This window comes from Apaloderma vittatum, unplaced genomic scaffold, assembly GCF_000703405.1.
Source record: "Apaloderma vittatum isolate BGI_N311 unplaced genomic scaffold, ASM70340v1 scaffold18953, whole genome shotgun sequence".
Taxonomy (NCBI): domain Eukaryota; kingdom Metazoa; phylum Chordata; class Aves; order Trogoniformes; family Trogonidae; genus Apaloderma; species Apaloderma vittatum.
Genome location: NW_009708916.1, coordinates 12,459 through 30,591, shown reverse-complemented (window position 1 = coordinate 30,591; position 18,133 = coordinate 12,459). Strand labels below are relative to the sequence as shown.

The 18,133-nt window shown below is 44.6% G+C and overlaps 2 protein-coding genes across 2 annotated transcripts in view; one reads left to right on the top strand and one right to left on the bottom strand.

Moving 5' to 3' along the window:
- Window positions 1-384: 384 nt before the first annotated feature.
- CALHM2 (calcium homeostasis modulator 2) lies at window positions 385-1,414 on the top strand. The gene is made up of 2 exons (XM_009866737.1): window positions 385-927; window positions 1,010-1,414. The coding sequence occupies exons 1-2, from the start codon at window positions 385-387 to the stop codon at window positions 1,412-1,414; spliced, it is 948 nt and encodes a 315-aa protein (XP_009865039.1).
- A 4,492-nt stretch (window positions 1,415-5,906) lies between these two features.
- The window catches only part of PDCD11 (programmed cell death 11), a 23,746-nt gene continuing 11,519 nt past the window's right edge, over window positions 5,907-18,133 (bottom strand). The window contains 19 exon segments of the mRNA XM_009866736.1: window positions 5,907-6,333; window positions 7,024-7,189; window positions 7,732-7,885; window positions 8,134-8,302; window positions 8,922-9,172; window positions 9,493-9,636; window positions 9,969-10,091; window positions 10,492-10,687; window positions 10,880-11,002; window positions 11,284-11,406; window positions 12,170-12,226; window positions 12,875-13,052; window positions 13,562-13,664; window positions 13,995-14,084; window positions 14,556-14,664; window positions 15,129-15,191; window positions 15,627-16,144; window positions 16,307-16,422; window positions 18,120-18,133. The exon segment at window positions 18,120-18,133 is cut by the window's right edge and continues 29 nt beyond it. Of these exon segments, the coding sequence (XP_009865038.1) occupies window positions 6,162-6,333; window positions 7,024-7,189; window positions 7,732-7,885; window positions 8,134-8,302; window positions 8,922-9,172; window positions 9,493-9,636; window positions 9,969-10,091; window positions 10,492-10,687; window positions 10,880-11,002; window positions 11,284-11,406; window positions 12,170-12,226; window positions 12,875-13,052; window positions 13,562-13,664; window positions 13,995-14,084; window positions 14,556-14,664; window positions 15,129-15,191; window positions 15,627-16,144; window positions 16,307-16,422; window positions 18,120-18,133 (2,869 nt within the window). The 3' untranslated portion in view covers window positions 5,907-6,161.

The following is an 18,133-nucleotide window of genomic DNA, read 5'->3' as shown; positions in this document are numbered from 1 at the left end:
CTTCTGCGGGAGGTGACTAAGACCAAAGAGAAGGAAGGACAACAAATGCGCAAATGATGGAGGCACAAACAGCTGTCCTGTTGGTAATCGTTGCCGTAGAGACGCTTTTGGAGAGCATAGTGGGAAACTGAAATGGCTGAGGTTTCACACATTGCTTAGGCTGAATACCTCTTTGGCTCCTGGTATCAGCAATCAGCTCCAGAGGCTGGGGCACCAGGCAGGAGAAAGGGACAGCAGTGAAGGTGTCGTGCTCCTGCAGCAGCCCCTTGCACATCAGCTGGCCCAGGGCCCTTTCACCTCCTATTAGCGTGTCCCTCAGTACTGTGAGGTGGGCCAGCACAGCTCTCTGCTGCAGCACACGCCTCCTCTCAGCTCCAGGAAGAGATGGCCGCTCTCGTCGCTGAGAACTTCCGATTCCTCTCCTTGTTCTTCAAGAGCAAAGACGTGATGATCTTCAATGGTTTGGTGGCCCTGGGCACAGTGGGGAGCGAGGAGCTCTTCTCAGTCGTTGCCTTCAACTGCCCCTGCTCCCCTGCCCGCAACTACATCTACGGGCTGGCTGCCATCGGAGTCCCAGCCCTGGCCCTCTTTCTCATTGGTGTCATCTGGAACAACCACACCTGGAACCTGGTGGCCGAGTGCCACAAGCGGGGCATCAAGAACTTCTCTGCTGCTGCCACCTTTCTCCTCTTTGGTTCCATTATGGGCCGGGCAGCTGTGGCACCCATCACCTGGTCGGTCATCTCGCTGCTGCGCGGAGAGGCTTATATCTGTGCCCTCAGCGAGTTTGTCAAGCCATCCTCTCTGGACAAGTTCCCAGCCGATCATGGGGCCGAGGTACTGGCCAGGTTCCCCTGTAAAGACGTGCCAGCTAACCTCACCAAGTTCAGGGATGAGGTGACACGGAGGCTGAGATATGAGTCCCAGGTAGGCATGCTGGGGAGAAAGCCACACAGAGTGGTAAGACCACCTTACCATGTCCTAACACAGCCTCTCTCTTCTCTCTCAGCTCTTTGGCTGGCTGCTTATTGGCATCGTTGCAGTCCTGGTTTTCCTTACCAAGTGCCTGAAGCATTGCTGCTCACCACTGAGCTACCGGCAGGAGGCTTACTGGGCCCAATACCGCTCCAAAGAAGACAAGGTCTTTGAGGTCCATTCCAGGATCCTAGCAGCCAAGAATGTGAAACAATTCTTCGGCTTCGTGGCGCTGGACAAGGAGGAGAAGGAGCTAGTGCAGGAGTTTCCAGTGGAGGGTGTCCAGCCAAGCCCTCAGTGGAATGCCATTACAGGTGTCTACATCTACCGGGAGAACAAGGGCTTCCCCCTCTACAGCCGGCTCCACAAATGGGCCAAAGGGGTGGAAGGGAATGGCCCAAGCCCAGAAGGCCACGAAATGCTTTTTTTGGCTTCTTAAGACAGACAGGGATTGACAGCAGTTCTCCAGACTGCCTGGCAGGCCTACCAGTATTGGTGCACACCTGAGGAATTCACTGGGAATAATTCCTCCCAGCAGGATTACTTCTCTTGGCTGTTAAATAGGGATCAACAGCCTCAAGGTGGAGACTGACAAACAATACACTGAGGTGGGGAAGCCCTCCCTCAGAGTCAACCATCTCATTGCTGCTCCCAGAGACACAAGGGGAGCAAAAAGCAAATGCACATCTTGCCTCTGGGCTGCCAGTGCACCCTGCTGTCTGATGCACCGCTGGAGGCCTTGGGGAGCAAGAGGTGCAAACAACATTTCTCACTGTGACTCCTGCAGCCCTACTTGTATCCCCCATGGCAGGGTTAGGCCCTGCCATCCCACACACCTACTTGTTTTATTGACATTGGTATCTTCTTACACATTGGTATTTTTCTGTTACACAGGCAGGTCCTGGAGTGCAGGGAAAAGAGGGAAGCAGTAAGTAAATTCCTGTGGCAAGTACTTGTGAAGGAATGGGTCAGTAATAAGTAATAAAGCAGCACACAGAATAACTGAGACTAAGGCAGGAGGAATCGCCGATATTCCCGGTATTCAGAAAGACACTCTGTAATTATCAAGTTGGAATTTAGGTAAGACACCGAACTCCCTTTTTTCTTACTGAAGTGCCTGGCAATCTCTAATGATCCCAAATGGTCACAACTATGAGTTTATAAACCCAGAAGATGATGCCATCAGAAGAACAGCTTTCAGGCAAAGTGACTCGGTGGAGGCTGAGAGGAAGCAGTACCCACAGTGAGCCACACCACTGTCTGCAGCTCATTGCATTTCTCATCAGCCACCCCACGAGTCACGCTTGTTTGGGTTGTGAGTTACAGCAAGACTTCAACCAGAATTAGTTTCACATATATGTATATATACACACATATACAGTGTATAAACTATGTAATTGTAGTTAGCTGCATTAAAGGGAAAGGGAATGAAAAATTTGCCAGCCAAAAGACCACTTGCATGCACCTATCTACTGTACTGGGACTGCAGCCCTGGAGTGACAAAGGACGGTAGGAGCAGGATGGGAGAAGCAGCCCTTCTACCACTGAATTTTCTTAAACTTCCCAGTGCCTGAAATAGTGCCTGCAGCAGAACATCCTTTTTGTACTTGGTCATGCTCTTGAGAAAGCAACGCCCGAAAGGTGTAAAATTACTGCCCTCAGCATGATGCTATGTTGACTATGGCTTCAAGGCTGCTCTTCAGACACTGCTCAATCCCTCTTCTCCTGAGGGACTGCCCTTATGTACTCAATACTGTTTCAAGAGTTGGCAGGACAACGAAATTTGTTTTTCCTACTTGTGCTATTTCTTTATAGGTACAACTTTCTTCCACACTGTGTCGTTTACCAAAAAGCCTTAAATTGTTCAAAAAAAATGACTCAAACCTACAGACCTCAGAGGGGCTTACACTCAAGGAGATGTAAAATAAATTATTAAATGAGACTTACTTTTCATTGCCTTCTGAGGTGTTTTTTTTGCGGGGGGCACAAAAGGCATAATTTAACATTCTCTTTGAACTAAAGGACGGGGAAGTTATTTTTCTTTCTATTAAACATTCAGATCCTCTCCTACCCAGATGACCCCAGAATGTGAAGTTTTAAGTATTACCATATATTACAGGTTAGGTGCACTGCTTTTTGTTATTCCTGAGTGAGTAGTAAAAATCTTGTACATCAGGCTATGCAATTACAGCAAAAGATAGAAAATGTATTTAGAAACATTTTACAAACACGGCCCCTTGAAAGAAAGGGCTGGAGGGTATTCCCTTGCATAAAGAGTCTGGAACACAGCTTAATGGGCGAGGCATCCCAGGATTCCTGTTCAGCTTCTCTACAGATTTGCCTTGCATTTGTGGGAAGGCTTGGCTCCCAGCCTCACCATCAACTAATCTGCACGAATGATTAGATGCTAGCTAAACTGAATTGCATTAACTTGAGATTAAAGAGTTCATTTGCATTTTTCCTCATTGGCCCTTGAGTGCGAACATGCAGACACGCATGCCACCCCCACACGCAGGTTAGCAGATGGAAGGCAACTTGCTGAAACAAAGCAGCATTCCTCTTACTTCCTCTGCTTCCTTTGCCTTCCTCCTTGATAGCTCGAGTTGCTCCTTTCAGCCACCTCCGCTCCTGCTCCTTCTTCCTCCCTTTCCCTATTTTGAAGGAAAGAAGCAAGACACATAATGCTTGGGAATGGATTTGTTTATCCTAATAACCCACAAGCACAAATCAGATTTTGCTCTGTTTACCTCATTTCTCTCCATTTTCCATGTGCTAGGATGGGCTAATGGCTTGTCCAACTACTCTTGTTTTCCCTCCTTCTTGTTGGAGAGGCTTGGTTGAGTTGACAGCTGACAGTAAGGAGTAGAGCAAGCCACCAAATTCAGACATACTTGTTCGCAATTGTACAGATTTTTTTTTTCTTCCTCTCCTCTGCTACTCTGAGCATGGCCCCCATGAGACAGCCTTGGGCTTCTTGTCCTCGTAGCCTAGCAGCACCCGCACAAATAACCGTGCTGTCCCTGTCACTCATGCTCATCCTCCCCCAGCGACGATGCTGAGGTGAGGAACGTCAACCCACAGGGCTTCTTGTCCTCGTAGCCTAGCAGCACCCACACAAATAACCGTGCTGTCCCTGTCGCTCATGCTCATCCTCCCCCAGTGACGATGCTGAGGTGAGGAACGTCAACCCACGTGACTTTACGCACCAGCAAAAGCAACCAGGCTAGGCTTTTTACCAGAACACCAAGAGGGAAGTTGAGCTGCCCATCTTCCTGGCATGCCAGATCACTCAGGCTGTGGGCTCACACTCTGCTTTTCCTTCAGCAGCTCAAAACAACCCCATCACAGAGCAGCCTACAGGTTCCAGTTAGGCCACACTTCCCAGCAGCAGGATGGGTTCAAACCAGGCTCCTCCAGTATGGAGAACTACACACAGCATTTCATTTTCCCTGCTGACTACAGTAGAGACTATAATCAGCCCAGTAGTCAAGAAGCAAGAATACCTCAAAGGGATCATGGTTTCTACTGCAACACTTATTTACATATTCTATTATGTAACTAATTTATTAAAAAAATCCCACCATTGTTGCAGCAGCTGCTACTGGATGTTGCAAGCAGCCTCCTCCTCTAGAAGAGCATTAAGCAAAAACTGAGCATAGTACGCTGCTCTCCCTGGGGGCAAGAAACAAAACTACCTGTTTCTGCATCCCAACAGAATTGGGAATGAATTAAATGCTGAATTGTTCAGCCTTGCCAACACTGGGCATACACAGAAGCAGAAGAGCTGGGTCCTGCAGATCTTGGGTTTTGAATTCAGAGTACCTACAATGAATAAGACTCTTCAAGTCTGGTATTTCAAAGTTGGGCACTCGCTCACTAGTATCTACATTGGATAATCACAGCTCTTTGTGTATCCTGCTTTTTCCCTTGCCTTCAGTTCTTCATCTGTAAAACATGAGGATGATCACATTCACACCTTACTGAAGGGTTAGAAAAATATGGATCATAAGGCACCAACAGCAATGACAGAGTCAATGTAAGCACCCAAGATACCTGGCTTTTTCCAAGCAGAAGACTGGGATGATTTTTTTTCCCAGCACAGAAAGAATAATTTTTGCCTCAACTTCACCGATTTCTCTTGAGATAACTGCTGAAAATCAGTATTTGTCCTGTCATTAATCCCTGGCAACTTGTTACGACAGATGGTTGCAATCAGAGGATTCATCACAACTGGATACTGTAGACGTCAAATGCTTACATCTTTTCAGCATCCTGGGCTGCATTAGAAGTAGCATTACCAGCACGTCAAGAGAGGTCTCACAACTCTCTGCTGCAGTGGGGAGACATCTGGGGTGATGTGTCAAGTACTGGGCTCCCCAGTACAGGAGAGATACAGGAAGTCCAGTAGAGGGACAGGAAAATTATCATGGGACTGAAGTATCCATCATACAAGGAGAGGTTGAGAGCGATGCAGCTGCTCAGCCTGAGGACAAAGCTCAAGGTGGATCTTATCCAGATGTATAAATAAATATCTGTCAGAAGGATATTAAAAAGTGGAACCAGGCTCTTCTTAGTAGTGGTCAGTGTCAGGACAACAGGAAATGGGCACAAATTGAAATACAATTCCATTTAAATACAAGAATACACATTTTTACTGTGGTGAAACACTGGAACAGGCTGCCCACAGAGGTTGTGGTCCCTCTATCCTTGCAGAAATCAAACTCAAATTGGATGGGCTCCTGAGCAACCTAGCCTAGCTGACCCCAGCTCTTAGCAGGGGTTTGAACCAGACGATCCCCAGAGGTCCCTTCCAACCTCAACTATGTCACAATTCTGTGTTCAATTTATAAGATATTGCTGTACTGAAAAAGAGTGGTGCGTAACTGCACCGTTTCCCCAGGAAAGTAGAATAGGTATGGCTGATGTTTGTATTGATTATAAAACAGTCTATATTTAAAAAGATGTCTTCAAAGTCGTCAACGGAGTAGGGTTATTTGTAACATCTCGACAAAGCTGAAAACATTTATCAAATCTTTTACTTTGCTTGTTCCTTCCAGTTTGGTTTGGTCATAGACCAATACTCTCCAGAAACTCACTGTCCATGGACACTCAGAGCAGAACTCCATACCTCTCAGTTCTCGTACTGCATGGAGAACTGAGTCTCTCTGCTTTTACTTGCACCATACTTAGGCAACAGCAAGGGAGCTCTTGGTCTCCACGTACTCAAGTGCTGCTCTTTTAACAGCCAGGACACTTTCTGTTGTACCAAACTTCTTCTCATAATCCAGGTAGCGTTTAAAGAAGAATTTCATCTTCTTTGGTGCCAAGCTCAGGTGTATGACCCTCTCAAAGATGTCCCTGCAAGAAACCAAAGTGATTCAGATCATTATGTTAGCTACAGCACTCAACACAAGCCCTGTATCCTGTCTTTCTGAACAAAGAGCAGAAAGTCAGGGTAGACATTCAACCTGCTGCAACGTGCTGGTGCTTGAAGAACCAGCTGGCGAAAACCTTAAAGTATAAGCCTTCTATTTGCTTGCAGAACACTAAGGCTGCTGGTCAACTTAAACTAAGGCCTAGTATCTAAGCCTGCATTCATTAAGTGGATGTGGCTGGATCCGTAGTGCAGGAAGCTGGACTTCCTGTTGTCAATTACCAGAAAAGAAAAGAAAACGAGAATAAAAAAGTTTCTCCATTTTTATGTTACAAGATACACAAGGGCTTGATCTCACCCTTCAGATACAAGGCAATCCCTCCAGAGGGCCAGATGAACCTCAGTGCAAGTCCTCTAGGTTCTATCATGCAGGCCACTTGTTACAAATCAGTCCCCCTCTGCCCTATCAATCTCCTTGGAGTCTCCTCAGTCCTGGCAAAGGTGAGCACATCCACACACCTCAGTTTTCTTTCTCTAGATGATAAAAATTCTCTTTTGCTTGTGCTCTGGGAAGATCCTCTACAACCTTATGCTGCAGGGTACCTCTGCTCTTTTCAGGAGTTGCTCCAAGTACTGTACCCTGCCTCTTTGCAGCCTGCCGTAGCACAACTCACCGTACTTCCTTCTGGCTGCCATGTTTGATCATGATGTCCATGTAGATGGACCAGATGTCTGTCCTCTTGGGATAGCTGCTGAGGGTGCTCTCAAAGAGGGCCTTAGCGTGTTCTGAGTCCCCAAAACGGAACTCGAGCTGTGCAAACCTTGAGATGACATCCACATCTGGAACAAGTAAGGACATGTTAGGGTATCACAACAACCTCTCTTCCCTATGAGCAAACACATGTGAAAACTACACAGAACAGAGGCAGGCACAGACAGCATCATCTCTACCCAGAGTCAAAAGATTCTGTTGTAAAGTGGGACCAAGGTGGGATCAGAGTGGGAGAAAGAAGGGTCACAGTTCACTTCCTACTTCAGTTCTCTGCAGGAAACAGAAGTTTAATCCTACATTCAAAATGCATCTTGCAGTATCCATGGGCAGCCCCACAAACCTGACTGAACTTTTCTAAAGGACTGTAATATTCAAAAAGTCATCTTTGCTTTGAGTGCTGTTTTTGCCCATCACAGCAAATTTTATTACAGGAGGATTTATCATTGACAGCCAGGTTGAAATTTCCCCTCTCCTGAGAGTCATAGGCAGCACCAACTGGTGGCAGCTTTCACTTATTAAAGACGTCACAGGCAGAGATATCAGAGCAGTCCATCAGCTGCAGACCTGTCAGCACATGGTCCACACCAAGAATGAGCAAGAGAGTGCTTACGTTCTTTGGTGGCCAAAGCCTTGAGAGCACGCTCCAAAAGCCTGTGTGTAGCCTCAGTCTGGCCTTGCTTCAGGAGGAAAGACGCATATTTCAGCCACACAGATTTCTCCTGACGGAAACGCTTCAGCATTGTGTGGTACAGTTCTTCTGCTTGCTGGAAGGACAGAGTTGAGTGAGAACACAGATTCATAATGAAGTCTTACAGCTTTAAACCTCTTACTCTTGGCCCAGATATCTCCAAAACAATAGCTCCTTGTCTACTTTCAACCATAACTATTAATCCCAGTTAGCAACAGGACAGGCCTACCATTTGACATCTGGAAGCTTATACAGCTAGCATCAGTAGTTTACTGGCATGACTGAATGGGTTATGTGCCTGGAACCTGCTTCCAACGGTCTTACCTTGTACTTCTCAGAATTGGCATAGATATCACACAGATGCTGGAATACTTTCAGAGGTTCATTGTACTGAACAGCTCTCTCGAACACCTTCATCAATGTCTCCTCAGAACCATACATGTTCTCCAAGTTCAGCAGAGCTACCCAGACGTTCAGCTTCTCCTGTTCTTCCCTTAAGGCAGATGTGAACAAGAGTATTTAGGCTTTTACCAGTCTCCATTAGCTTTTTGCAAACCACCCTACAAAAACTCACTGACTTGTAGCGTGCCTCCAGGACAAAGGAAGGGGGAGTACTGCTCACTGAAACACCACTTTTGGAATAGAGCACAGCGGTTGTTTCACACTACAAATTTTGATCACTGTTGTTTGTAATTAAAGACCACAAGGATGATTCAAGGAAGCACAATAAACTTAATCATGCTGTAGAGATAATTTAACACAACAAAGGTAGAGCCCTATGGAAAAGGTGACAAGAGCTTCAGTTTGTTTCTTGTTTTAAGGACAACATCACTCTTCCAACCCCTTCTGACTGCTCAGAAGTATGTCTTTGGGCTCAGTAACACCTTGCACAGTTCCTGCACTCGTGAGCAGCAGCAAGGCAGCTGCAGGCGAGCTGTGGTGATTCAGGCCAGACCTTGAAAGTGCGAGCTGGTGCTGCCACCACTTAACTCTTTTGAACTCACTGAAACAGACTCTGCCGCTACACACACACACATACTGATGACACTACCAGGGCTCTTCTCCCGCCACAACTACTCCAGGGGCAAAGAAAGGCAGAGGCCAGTTATTACCTGAAGCAGATTGTTTTAAGGGCTCTCTCTGCCACAGCTCTGGCCTTCTCAATCTCAGTAGCCTGGAGGTGGAAAGCCATGTACTGTAGCCAGAGAATGGAGCTGTTGGGACTGCTCAGCACTAGACGGTCAAAATCATCTGCTGACTGCGGCTGTCGACTGGGGTCCATCAGAGCTGCCTCTAATTTGCAGAGCTCCTTCTCCTTCTTCTGCTTCTCTAGCTCCTTCTCCTTCTTTGTTTGTTTCTTCATCTGAAAGAGCAAAAAGGGAACTAAGGAAAAGCTGGCAGGGCCAGCCATACCTCAGTATGTCCATGGCTAGGCAGTTTTTTTGCAGGAAAACATGAAGCAAATTAAGAGAGGGGGAAAACAGTACACACACCCCACGCTTTCACATGCAGTTCACACCTCATGCTCCTAAGCCCAGTGGTCAGAGTAGCTAAGGAATTTCTGTATTAGCGGTCAGAGATGTTCCCTTGGGTTAAAAGGCTTTGCTGTGGGGCAGACAGTGATGTAAATACTGAGACACCACATTACAGCCACCCCGTGGTGTCTCCTGCAGCACACAGTACCTTCGACTGCGGATCCTCCTCCTCCTCACTCTCTGAGCTCTCTTCCTTCTGATTCAGCACAGCTGTGTCCATTGCATTCATGTCCTCATCCCAGGTGAAGCTCATGGAAACCCGCAGCCTGGGAGCTTCACCAGGTTTCTTTATCTGTTTGGAGGAACACAGGGAATGCCCTGGGCTTTAATTTGATATTTTTATACTGAGATCCGACAGGTGCTGTTTGCTCACAGTTTCTCTCTGGTTAGTACTATTGGCTTCACACATTTGCAAACAGCCCATGAAAAAAAACATTAAACTTTGGTCATCTTTGCTGTAATTTAAACTTAATCCATCTCAAGCCCTTTTCAGATGACGTAAACACCAATCTGTCTCACTCCTATCTGCAGCAATGATACTTACTGTCATCCAAGTTAAAATCAACACATTTCAATAGGGCTGGAAAGTCATTTCAGGCTCAGGCTCTCCTCCAAACTTCTCACCTTAGGTTTCCTTTCAGCTGCCTCTTCCTCCTGGTCATCATCCTCCTCCTCCCGGTAATATACCTCAATTCCACTGTCATTTTCATCTGTTGGGCAGATCTTCCTTTTTTTTGGCTTTGCTTCCTGCAACAAGAGGAAATGAGTGGATGGTGAAGGGCAACAACTGGGATGAATCTTAAAGGCCATTCGGATCACGAAGTCAAGAGTGCAACAGCAGAGAGAGGGTGGTGCCCTGACACAGCATCCTCCACTATCCTCTCACATAACAGAGAATAAATCCATGCTCACCTCCATATGGTGCTAAGTCCAACAGGGTGGGCCACACAGGCAACACAAATGGGCTTCCAATTCAGTTAACCCCTACCCAAATTGGATAGTTTCAGGTCTTTGCTAATCTCCAATGCAATTTAGTCTTTTTTTTCCTTTTTTGTGTAATTCCTCAGCCTGATCCTAGTGCTTCTTCATAGACCCTCCACTATTTGGGCCAAGTCTTTTACCATGTCCTGTGCAATCACATCCATACCTGCTCGCTTTCAGAGTTTCCTCTTCTCCGTTTTGCCTTCATCTTAAGCTCTTCTCTCTTTTCCGTATCACCTGCCTTTCTCTTCTCTTCCTCCGCATCATATCGTGGTAGGCCTAGGGATTCAGGCAAGATGCATGGCATTCCAGTGTCCTCGGGCAGGAGAGAGAGCTCAATATGCTTTCCTTTTTCACTTACACTGTGGTGTGTTGCCAGGAGCAGTAGAGATAAGAGAAAAAAAAAAATAGAAAACTAGAGCATTTACCATGACTGTAAGGATACGAAATTCTTTCAGATCTTCATGGCTTTTATCTTTCCTCTTCCACCCTCACCTCCTCTACCATCCCCTTTCTACTAACTCATGGCCCCTTTTAAAAAACATTGTACCTACCTAAGCACCTTGGCAGTGAGCAGCTTTCCTTCAGGCAGGTACTTTTCATATAAGGAATGTTTCTGTACAAAGTAAGGGGAAACATTGTGGAACAGGATTCGTCCATGAAGAGAGGGGGACAAGCTGAGAAGAGGAGAAAAACAAAAAATAGTGGGGAAAAAAGAAAAAAAATGTGCAGTGACTATGTGTGGCATCACCAGTGTTATACAGTATCACACTTTTTTCTACTTTTATTTCATAGGCTCAAGAAAGCAGCAGTGACACCTTTATTCCCAGGAGGAAAACTATTTCGTCACATCGCATTATGGCAGAGATCACTCCCAAACAAGGTTCCAGAATAGTACATTCAAAGTAAGTTCTCTGAGACCCCTCATTTCCCAGAAAGTAATTCTTATGCTACTTACCCAAAGAATACACCTGACTGAGTTACTGATTTGACATAGCCTCTCACTAGTTGGCCTTTTTTAACATCCTTAATACATGTTATTTCAACATCCTCCACTTTGCTGTTGCTCTTTGGATTTAGCCTAAAAGAAAAAGGTGGTTAGGAGTTAAAGCATTCATCTGAATAATCCACATTCTGCTCTGTATATATCAAAAAAACACATTAGTATTAACAACAGCTAGTACTTTCTGAAAAACACACCAGATTAGAGACACCCTTCAGTTTATTCAAATTTACTAATGGATTAGCTGCATCTCTGCCAAGCTATACATAGCATTAGGGAACAGACATGCTGCTGTAAACAAAGCCAAACAGAACACATCAGCCTGGCTGCTTCTGACGCTAAGAAAATGAGCACAGTAAAATGCTCTCTAAAATTCTGTACAGCATTGGCTTGGAGTTTTCCCCCACTTATTTCTAAGATATTTCATTGCACATGATTTATGCATTTTTATTTCACAGAGAAGACAAAGTGAGAGTTTCATTCTCACGAGACATTTAGGAGCAAGTATGCTATTTAATCAACAGTTAAAATGCAGCCAAACATCGAAAAGTAACATGTTTCTATTGCAAAGTCAATGGTGGAACTTTCTTCCCAAAGAAATAAACAAAAAAGGTAAGTCAAGTACAGAAACTGTGAAAAACAGAAATCCGAACCCATTTTATCAGCTCTACATTAAGTGTCTGACACCTCCACATTTGCCTATACACAAGAAAATCTTTCTGAAGTAGGAACAAGTCTCCTTCTTTAGGAAAAAAACTGATCCACCCAAACCAAGTTACTGTCTTTCACTACCCTCTTCTTCGCTACTAGGAGATCAGCAGACTGACGGGATGATACATACCGGGATTGCCGGAGAGATAACTGGATTTTGCCATTCTTATTGAAGAGGATGTAACACCTGCATGGCAGAGCAAAGGGAGAAAAGAAAGGGTTTTTTACCTGTTAAAAAAAAGCCACAGGTAGAAAATAGGTATTTGCACTAGCAGAAACTCTAGAGGAAACAAACCACTCTGGCCCTTGGAGCACCTGCTGTCTAACATCAACCAGTACAACACAACAGTTCCTGAAACCAGCTAAAGCCTCTTTGAAACAAATCTACTTGCTTTACCCAGTCAGATTGCTAGTACAAAAGACTTAAAGATTGTTACAACTGAATCACATGGCCTATTGCACTCTCCAGCAGTTCCAACAAATCTGTGAGATAGAGAAATGCAACTGTGCATTACAAATGACTTGGCCGACAGCCCACAGAACCAAAGCAGAGCTGGGATAACTGCCTTTCCTCAGTTCCATCAGCACCTTAGCTGAGAGAGTACCTACTCTCAAAACACGGTCCAAGAATACAGCTGAGAAAGGGCTTCTTCACACATGGAAAATACAAGACTTTCACCCAAACACATACAAGGTCAAAAATCAGCATTACTTCTTAGCTATACAGACAGAATCTTACAGGTCTGGCATCATCTTACAGCAGCAAAAAGCCTACCAAAGGGTGATCTTTCTAAGCCTTGCAGCTTGAGGATGAGAAACAAAAAGAATTACTGACCTCACAATCTTGCCAACTTTGAAGTCACCCAGAGGATTCTCTGTGTATGTGTCATTCAGGTGAAAGATGCTGGCTTTGCCAGTCTTCCCACCTGGCAGTGCAATGGTCAAACCAATGTGTGGAGTCATCTTTTTTACCATGCCTACAGTGATGGTACCCTGCTCCAGTGACTGAATTCCTGGAAAAAGCACAGGAGGGCTTCATAATACTCCCAAAGTATGCAACCAAAGTAACAACAGCAATGAGTCAGTGAAGCTGATTTTAGTTGCCTAGTCACATAGCAAACCCACCAACTTTTGGTAAGGTGCAGTCTATGCACTCTCTCAGTTCACAGCAATGTTGCTTTAGTAGCCCAGGCAAGGTTCCCTAGTTGCACAGTTCCAGGATCCAGAATAAGTGAAAAATGTATGACCGCACACCTGAGATCAGCAGGGAACATGTTCATAAGGGCTTCACGGCTTTGGTCTGAGACAGGAGGAAAGTTATTCTTTGGTCTAAAGTCTGACCTCTCTTGCCTTGCATGCTGCTACATCTGGGTTAGGGTCCCAGGGGTTAGCTCTGGGACACCACAGGGAGGTACAGCTTGGCTCTAGAGTGTAAACAGCTTCACCTGTGGGGTCGGTGCAAGCCCACCTCTGAGTAAAGCATCATATGTGGAGGGGTTTTGCTGTTAAGGCTCAACTATACCTGTGAGTGACAAGCAGAGGTTTGTTTTGGTGACGTCTGTTCCAGTCACTGTAGCTGTTATTGCCTGGCCATTTTTGAAGCTCTTTTCTGGATGTTTTAAGACCTGAAAGAAAAGAAAGAGTTCCAATTATTAGCAGAAAACGCACTTTGTACAACTCTGACTGGTGTGTCTCCTGCGAAGCTTTACACTTTCTATACATACCTTTGCTGTGTACATTTGACTGATAGCTCAGCATTGACTCACTGGCTCTGCTATCCTGAGCCAAACTACCTACAGGCATAGCATTTGCATGTCAGTGAGAGACAGTGATTCCTAAAGGCCAGATCACTGGATTATGAGTTCACATAGATATCAGAAGTGTCTGCCATCATTACTTGCAGCCATGTGCATGGGAAAAAAAAAACGTGCAGCCTACCTGTAACGGCCTCTTACCTTGGTGTTAAGAGACAACAGCAGATGAGGAACTCTTCCTCGAATGTCAGGGGTGACTTCTACCTCCAGCCAGTTTTTGAGGATGTTATACTGAGAAGACATCAAATAACCAAAGAAGATAGCATGAGACCTTGGGAAAAACCCCTTCCCAGATGGATTCACTAATTTTTAAGGCTAGAAAGAACTACTTCAGCCTTGGCTCTTGCACCAAGCAATAATGGTTATTTGACTTCTACTCTTACAAGCCTAACACTGCTCTGGTTCGCAGGCAAGTGCACACAGGGGATCAGCAGTGTGCTGGTGGCATGTGCAATTCCTCAAAGGCCATTTTGCTAGAATGCAGGGTGGGAGCATCTGCTGGCAACAGTCACGTCAAAGAGGATGAGTCAGCTCAACTCCGTCAAGTATAGAAAATATGACTTCCTGCTACTACTCTCTCCGCAAGACACTGCCCTTTGTATGGGCCACAGTAGCATCAGTGCTTAGGTCTGAACTATGGCCCCTGAGGTCATCCCCACTTACTGTCTCCCCCAGAACAATTCTTAGGAAGACTGACCTCACCTTTTTCACAAAACAGGTGACTGTCTGTCCAACACTGTAGAGTCCAGGTTTCTTGAGGGCATTCTCTTCTTCAAGAGTCAGCATTGCTGTGACTTTCCCTTCTATTTCGCTGTTTGCAAACAAAGAGGACATTCATTAAGATAGTTTTGGTCCTAATGATGAAGACAGGACCCAGCAGTTTATGGTGAGACAGTACTACTGCAACAATGCCTTTGTGACATTTGCCCTCATCCCCACCCCAGCTGCATCCTTCTGCAGGGAATTAATTCTTCCTTGGGCTTAAGAAGGAATCCTTCTGACATGAACAGACATGCCAGAGTCCAGACTGACAGAACCTGAAACCAAAAGGACATTCAAAGCAAATTAAGTGCTAAAAGAGCACTATGAGGTTTAACATAGCTCTCAGACTCAAGTTAGTGTGAAAGAGGGAGTAAGAGGCCTTGCCACAGTGCATAAATGCAGAGGTCCTGGCTCATGGCCAGCTCCTTCACAAACAGAACGAACAAGAGATGGAACCTATAGGGATATAAGGTCTGTGAAGCATCTGCAGACAGCACTGAGACCAGAATTTACCTTGGTCGAATGCTGAGCTCTGGAACAGTCTGGGTGAAGTGCGGATGAGTGATGGGCAGGTACCTAAAGAACAGCAAAAGCACCAAAGTTTCTCATGATTAAGCAGGTGTAAGCCATCTAAAACTACCAAAGCATTCCAGTTTCAGCTCTTCCTAGTACTATTTCAGTGACAGTTTAGGTACACAAAATAGTCAAGTAAATTAGCCCATGGAGCCAAATCCTGCTTGTATTTAAGACTTCTACTGGACCTTAAGAGTTCAGAAAACTTTTTTTCGTTGCAATCTATACTCATGATAAATACAGTGACACAGATAAAGAGATTAGCTCTGGACCTGGGTCAGAATATAGTAGATGATTTCCTCAGGCCTCAACTACTCCAAGCAAGGGTAGCTGTAACAGCATCTGTTGACAGTGAGAACAGCCTAGATCATCTGAACTGAGTAACTGTTTCGCCCCTTGCATTCCCACAGAAGTAATATTATGTGCATGTTTTCCCACCTGTGAGTATTCACATCTCTGCCTCCAATGACTCGAGCAGTCACCTTCTGTCCAGCTTTCAGAGTATATGTTGGAAAAGAGCCTATGGGCACTTCATCCAGAATTCGGGACGCATGGATTGAACCTGTCAGCTTGTCATCAATAGCAACTGTGACATGGGTTGGTTTGACAGATTTAACAGTACCAGTAACAACATCCCCCAGGGAAAGCGAGTGTTTCACAGTAGGAAGCATGTCTTCTAAAGCTGTTTCAGATTCATTCCGGACCCTTACAAAAACATTCTTCTTCACTGAGCCTTGTAGTGCTAACAAGACTCCGCAGACATTCACCTTCACTGTTTTTAAGGTTGCAGAGATTGTTTGTCCCACCTTCAGTTTTTCTGAGTCAAAGCGGAAGGTGTCATTGAAGTGAGATGCTATGGGGATAGCTGCCAGCTGGCTTTTTTCCAAAGACACGATGGCAAATTCTTCTGCTATGTGCTGCACGATGGCAGAGTGCTGGGAGTTCTCTGTGAGCCACTAGACAGAAATAAAGATAGACTGTGACTTCTTCTGCTGATTCCCCTCCACTCTATTTCTCACAGTTCTAAAAGAGGAAACAAACCCTTCCTCCTCAAAATTCATTAATCACCTAAAGTTTGTTAGAAGAGAAACATGTAAATTGAAAAACTGAACACATACTTGCTTGGTTCTTTGTTTTAACAGTTGCTCCCGAAGAGAAACGTACACCTTGGATGTGAGGGCATCCACATGAAGAACCATTGCCTTGGTCTTCTCACCAGGAACAATATTTTTGTCTACAAATGAAAATAAGGAGATTATATCCTGATGACTGAAAAATTTTGAGCAGCTGAGATAGTGGCACATGGCAGACAGGAAGGGTTGCCTGTGGTTCAGTTTAATTCCTGAAGATTATAGTGATAAAAAGACTGTTTAATTACTATTTGTAACTAAAATACTCTAACAAAGTCAGCTTAGTACCAAATGTATATGTTTCTGTATGAACAGATTCCACCATTAACAGCAAGAACAAAAAAAACAAAAGGGTGGAGCTTTTTATTTGGAAAAAGAGTTTGATACTTCCATGGAAGAACTAAATTTATTTCATGAAGATGTAACTCTTCAATAATGCAGATAAGGCTGACAAAACACACGTTCAAGGTAATACGGAATTTGAAAAAGATTATGCCAACATTTGCACAAACCCATCATCAGTTCATCTGTTGCTGAAGACATAAAGAAATTCTTCTGAACACAGAAGTGCTGGGATATTGCTCTCACTGAAGCTAGCAGTTTGTATCAGTTTCGTTGGTTTATTCATTATCTTAGCATGTACTTGTTTGATTCTGCATAACACGTCGCTTTTCTGCTTTAATTTTTGAATTGCAAAGAACTGAAATTGCAGTTCTGTTTTAATGTCACATTGATTTGACAGAAAAATTATCAGCAATTTCAGATAGAGCATACTCCAAGGAACACTACTTCTAAAGTAAGAAGAAAAAGAACGAGAAAGCTGGAGTGTGTGTTAATATTTTGTCTGTATGCAGTATGCTGTATATAGATCTCGGAGCACAAACTAGACCTTACAAGATGCCCAAGATAGGAGGCAGTGCAGTAGGACCTCTGCCTAGCTGGGGGTGAAGCCTTGAACTTTGCCCTACTTGCATGAACTATCTGGTGGAAATTACCAGGCTTTACGGGAGGCCACACAGCCCCTGGTGTGGAAGGACACTGAGGATTAGCCTGATTCAGCAACCCCAAGAAATGTTAGAGGGCAGGATGTGGGACTAGATCTTTCAGTAAAGAGGACTATAAGAATGATAAATAGTGTCTTGCTGAGCTACGATATTTGGCTTTGCAACAAGTGACTGACAGTCACTTCATACTATAAAAACCTAGTCCCATTTTTGAACAGAAGGCACTCTAAATTACCTCCCACACAGTGTGTTCAGATATTTCTTCCTTGAGTAGGGTTGCCCCTCAAGGTTCCTCCTCAAGGCTGAGCAAAAAAGAGCTGCCCACAGTCATCACTATGGGTGAGTAACATCAATCTCTACAATTAATTATCAAGCTAGCTTTAAACTATTTATTCCTGGCTGATAAGTATAATGAATATTAGCTGTAGCATTTTTATCATGTAGTAGATGCTCTGTTTAGTGTCCTTTTAGCCTAATATCACCACTATAAATTATAATGAAGAATGAAGTTTTTACTTTGCATATATCTATATTGTTTGTCATTCATTAACCTGTGGGTGCAACAGGCAGGATTAGGTCCAGTTTACAGCTGGAGTAACAGAGGCACAGGTAGGTTTAAATAGTATGTTCCAAATCGTGCAAATGGGTCTGCAACACATCAGGAAACTAAACTTCAAGCCCATCCCTACTTGATCAGACTTCTTCCCTGTTAGCTCCTCATCAGCAGAATTAATTTTGGGACAGAAGATTCAAAGTACAAGAGTGGAAATCAAAGCAAGCAAAGACAAAACCCTCACCTCCCAAATGGTAG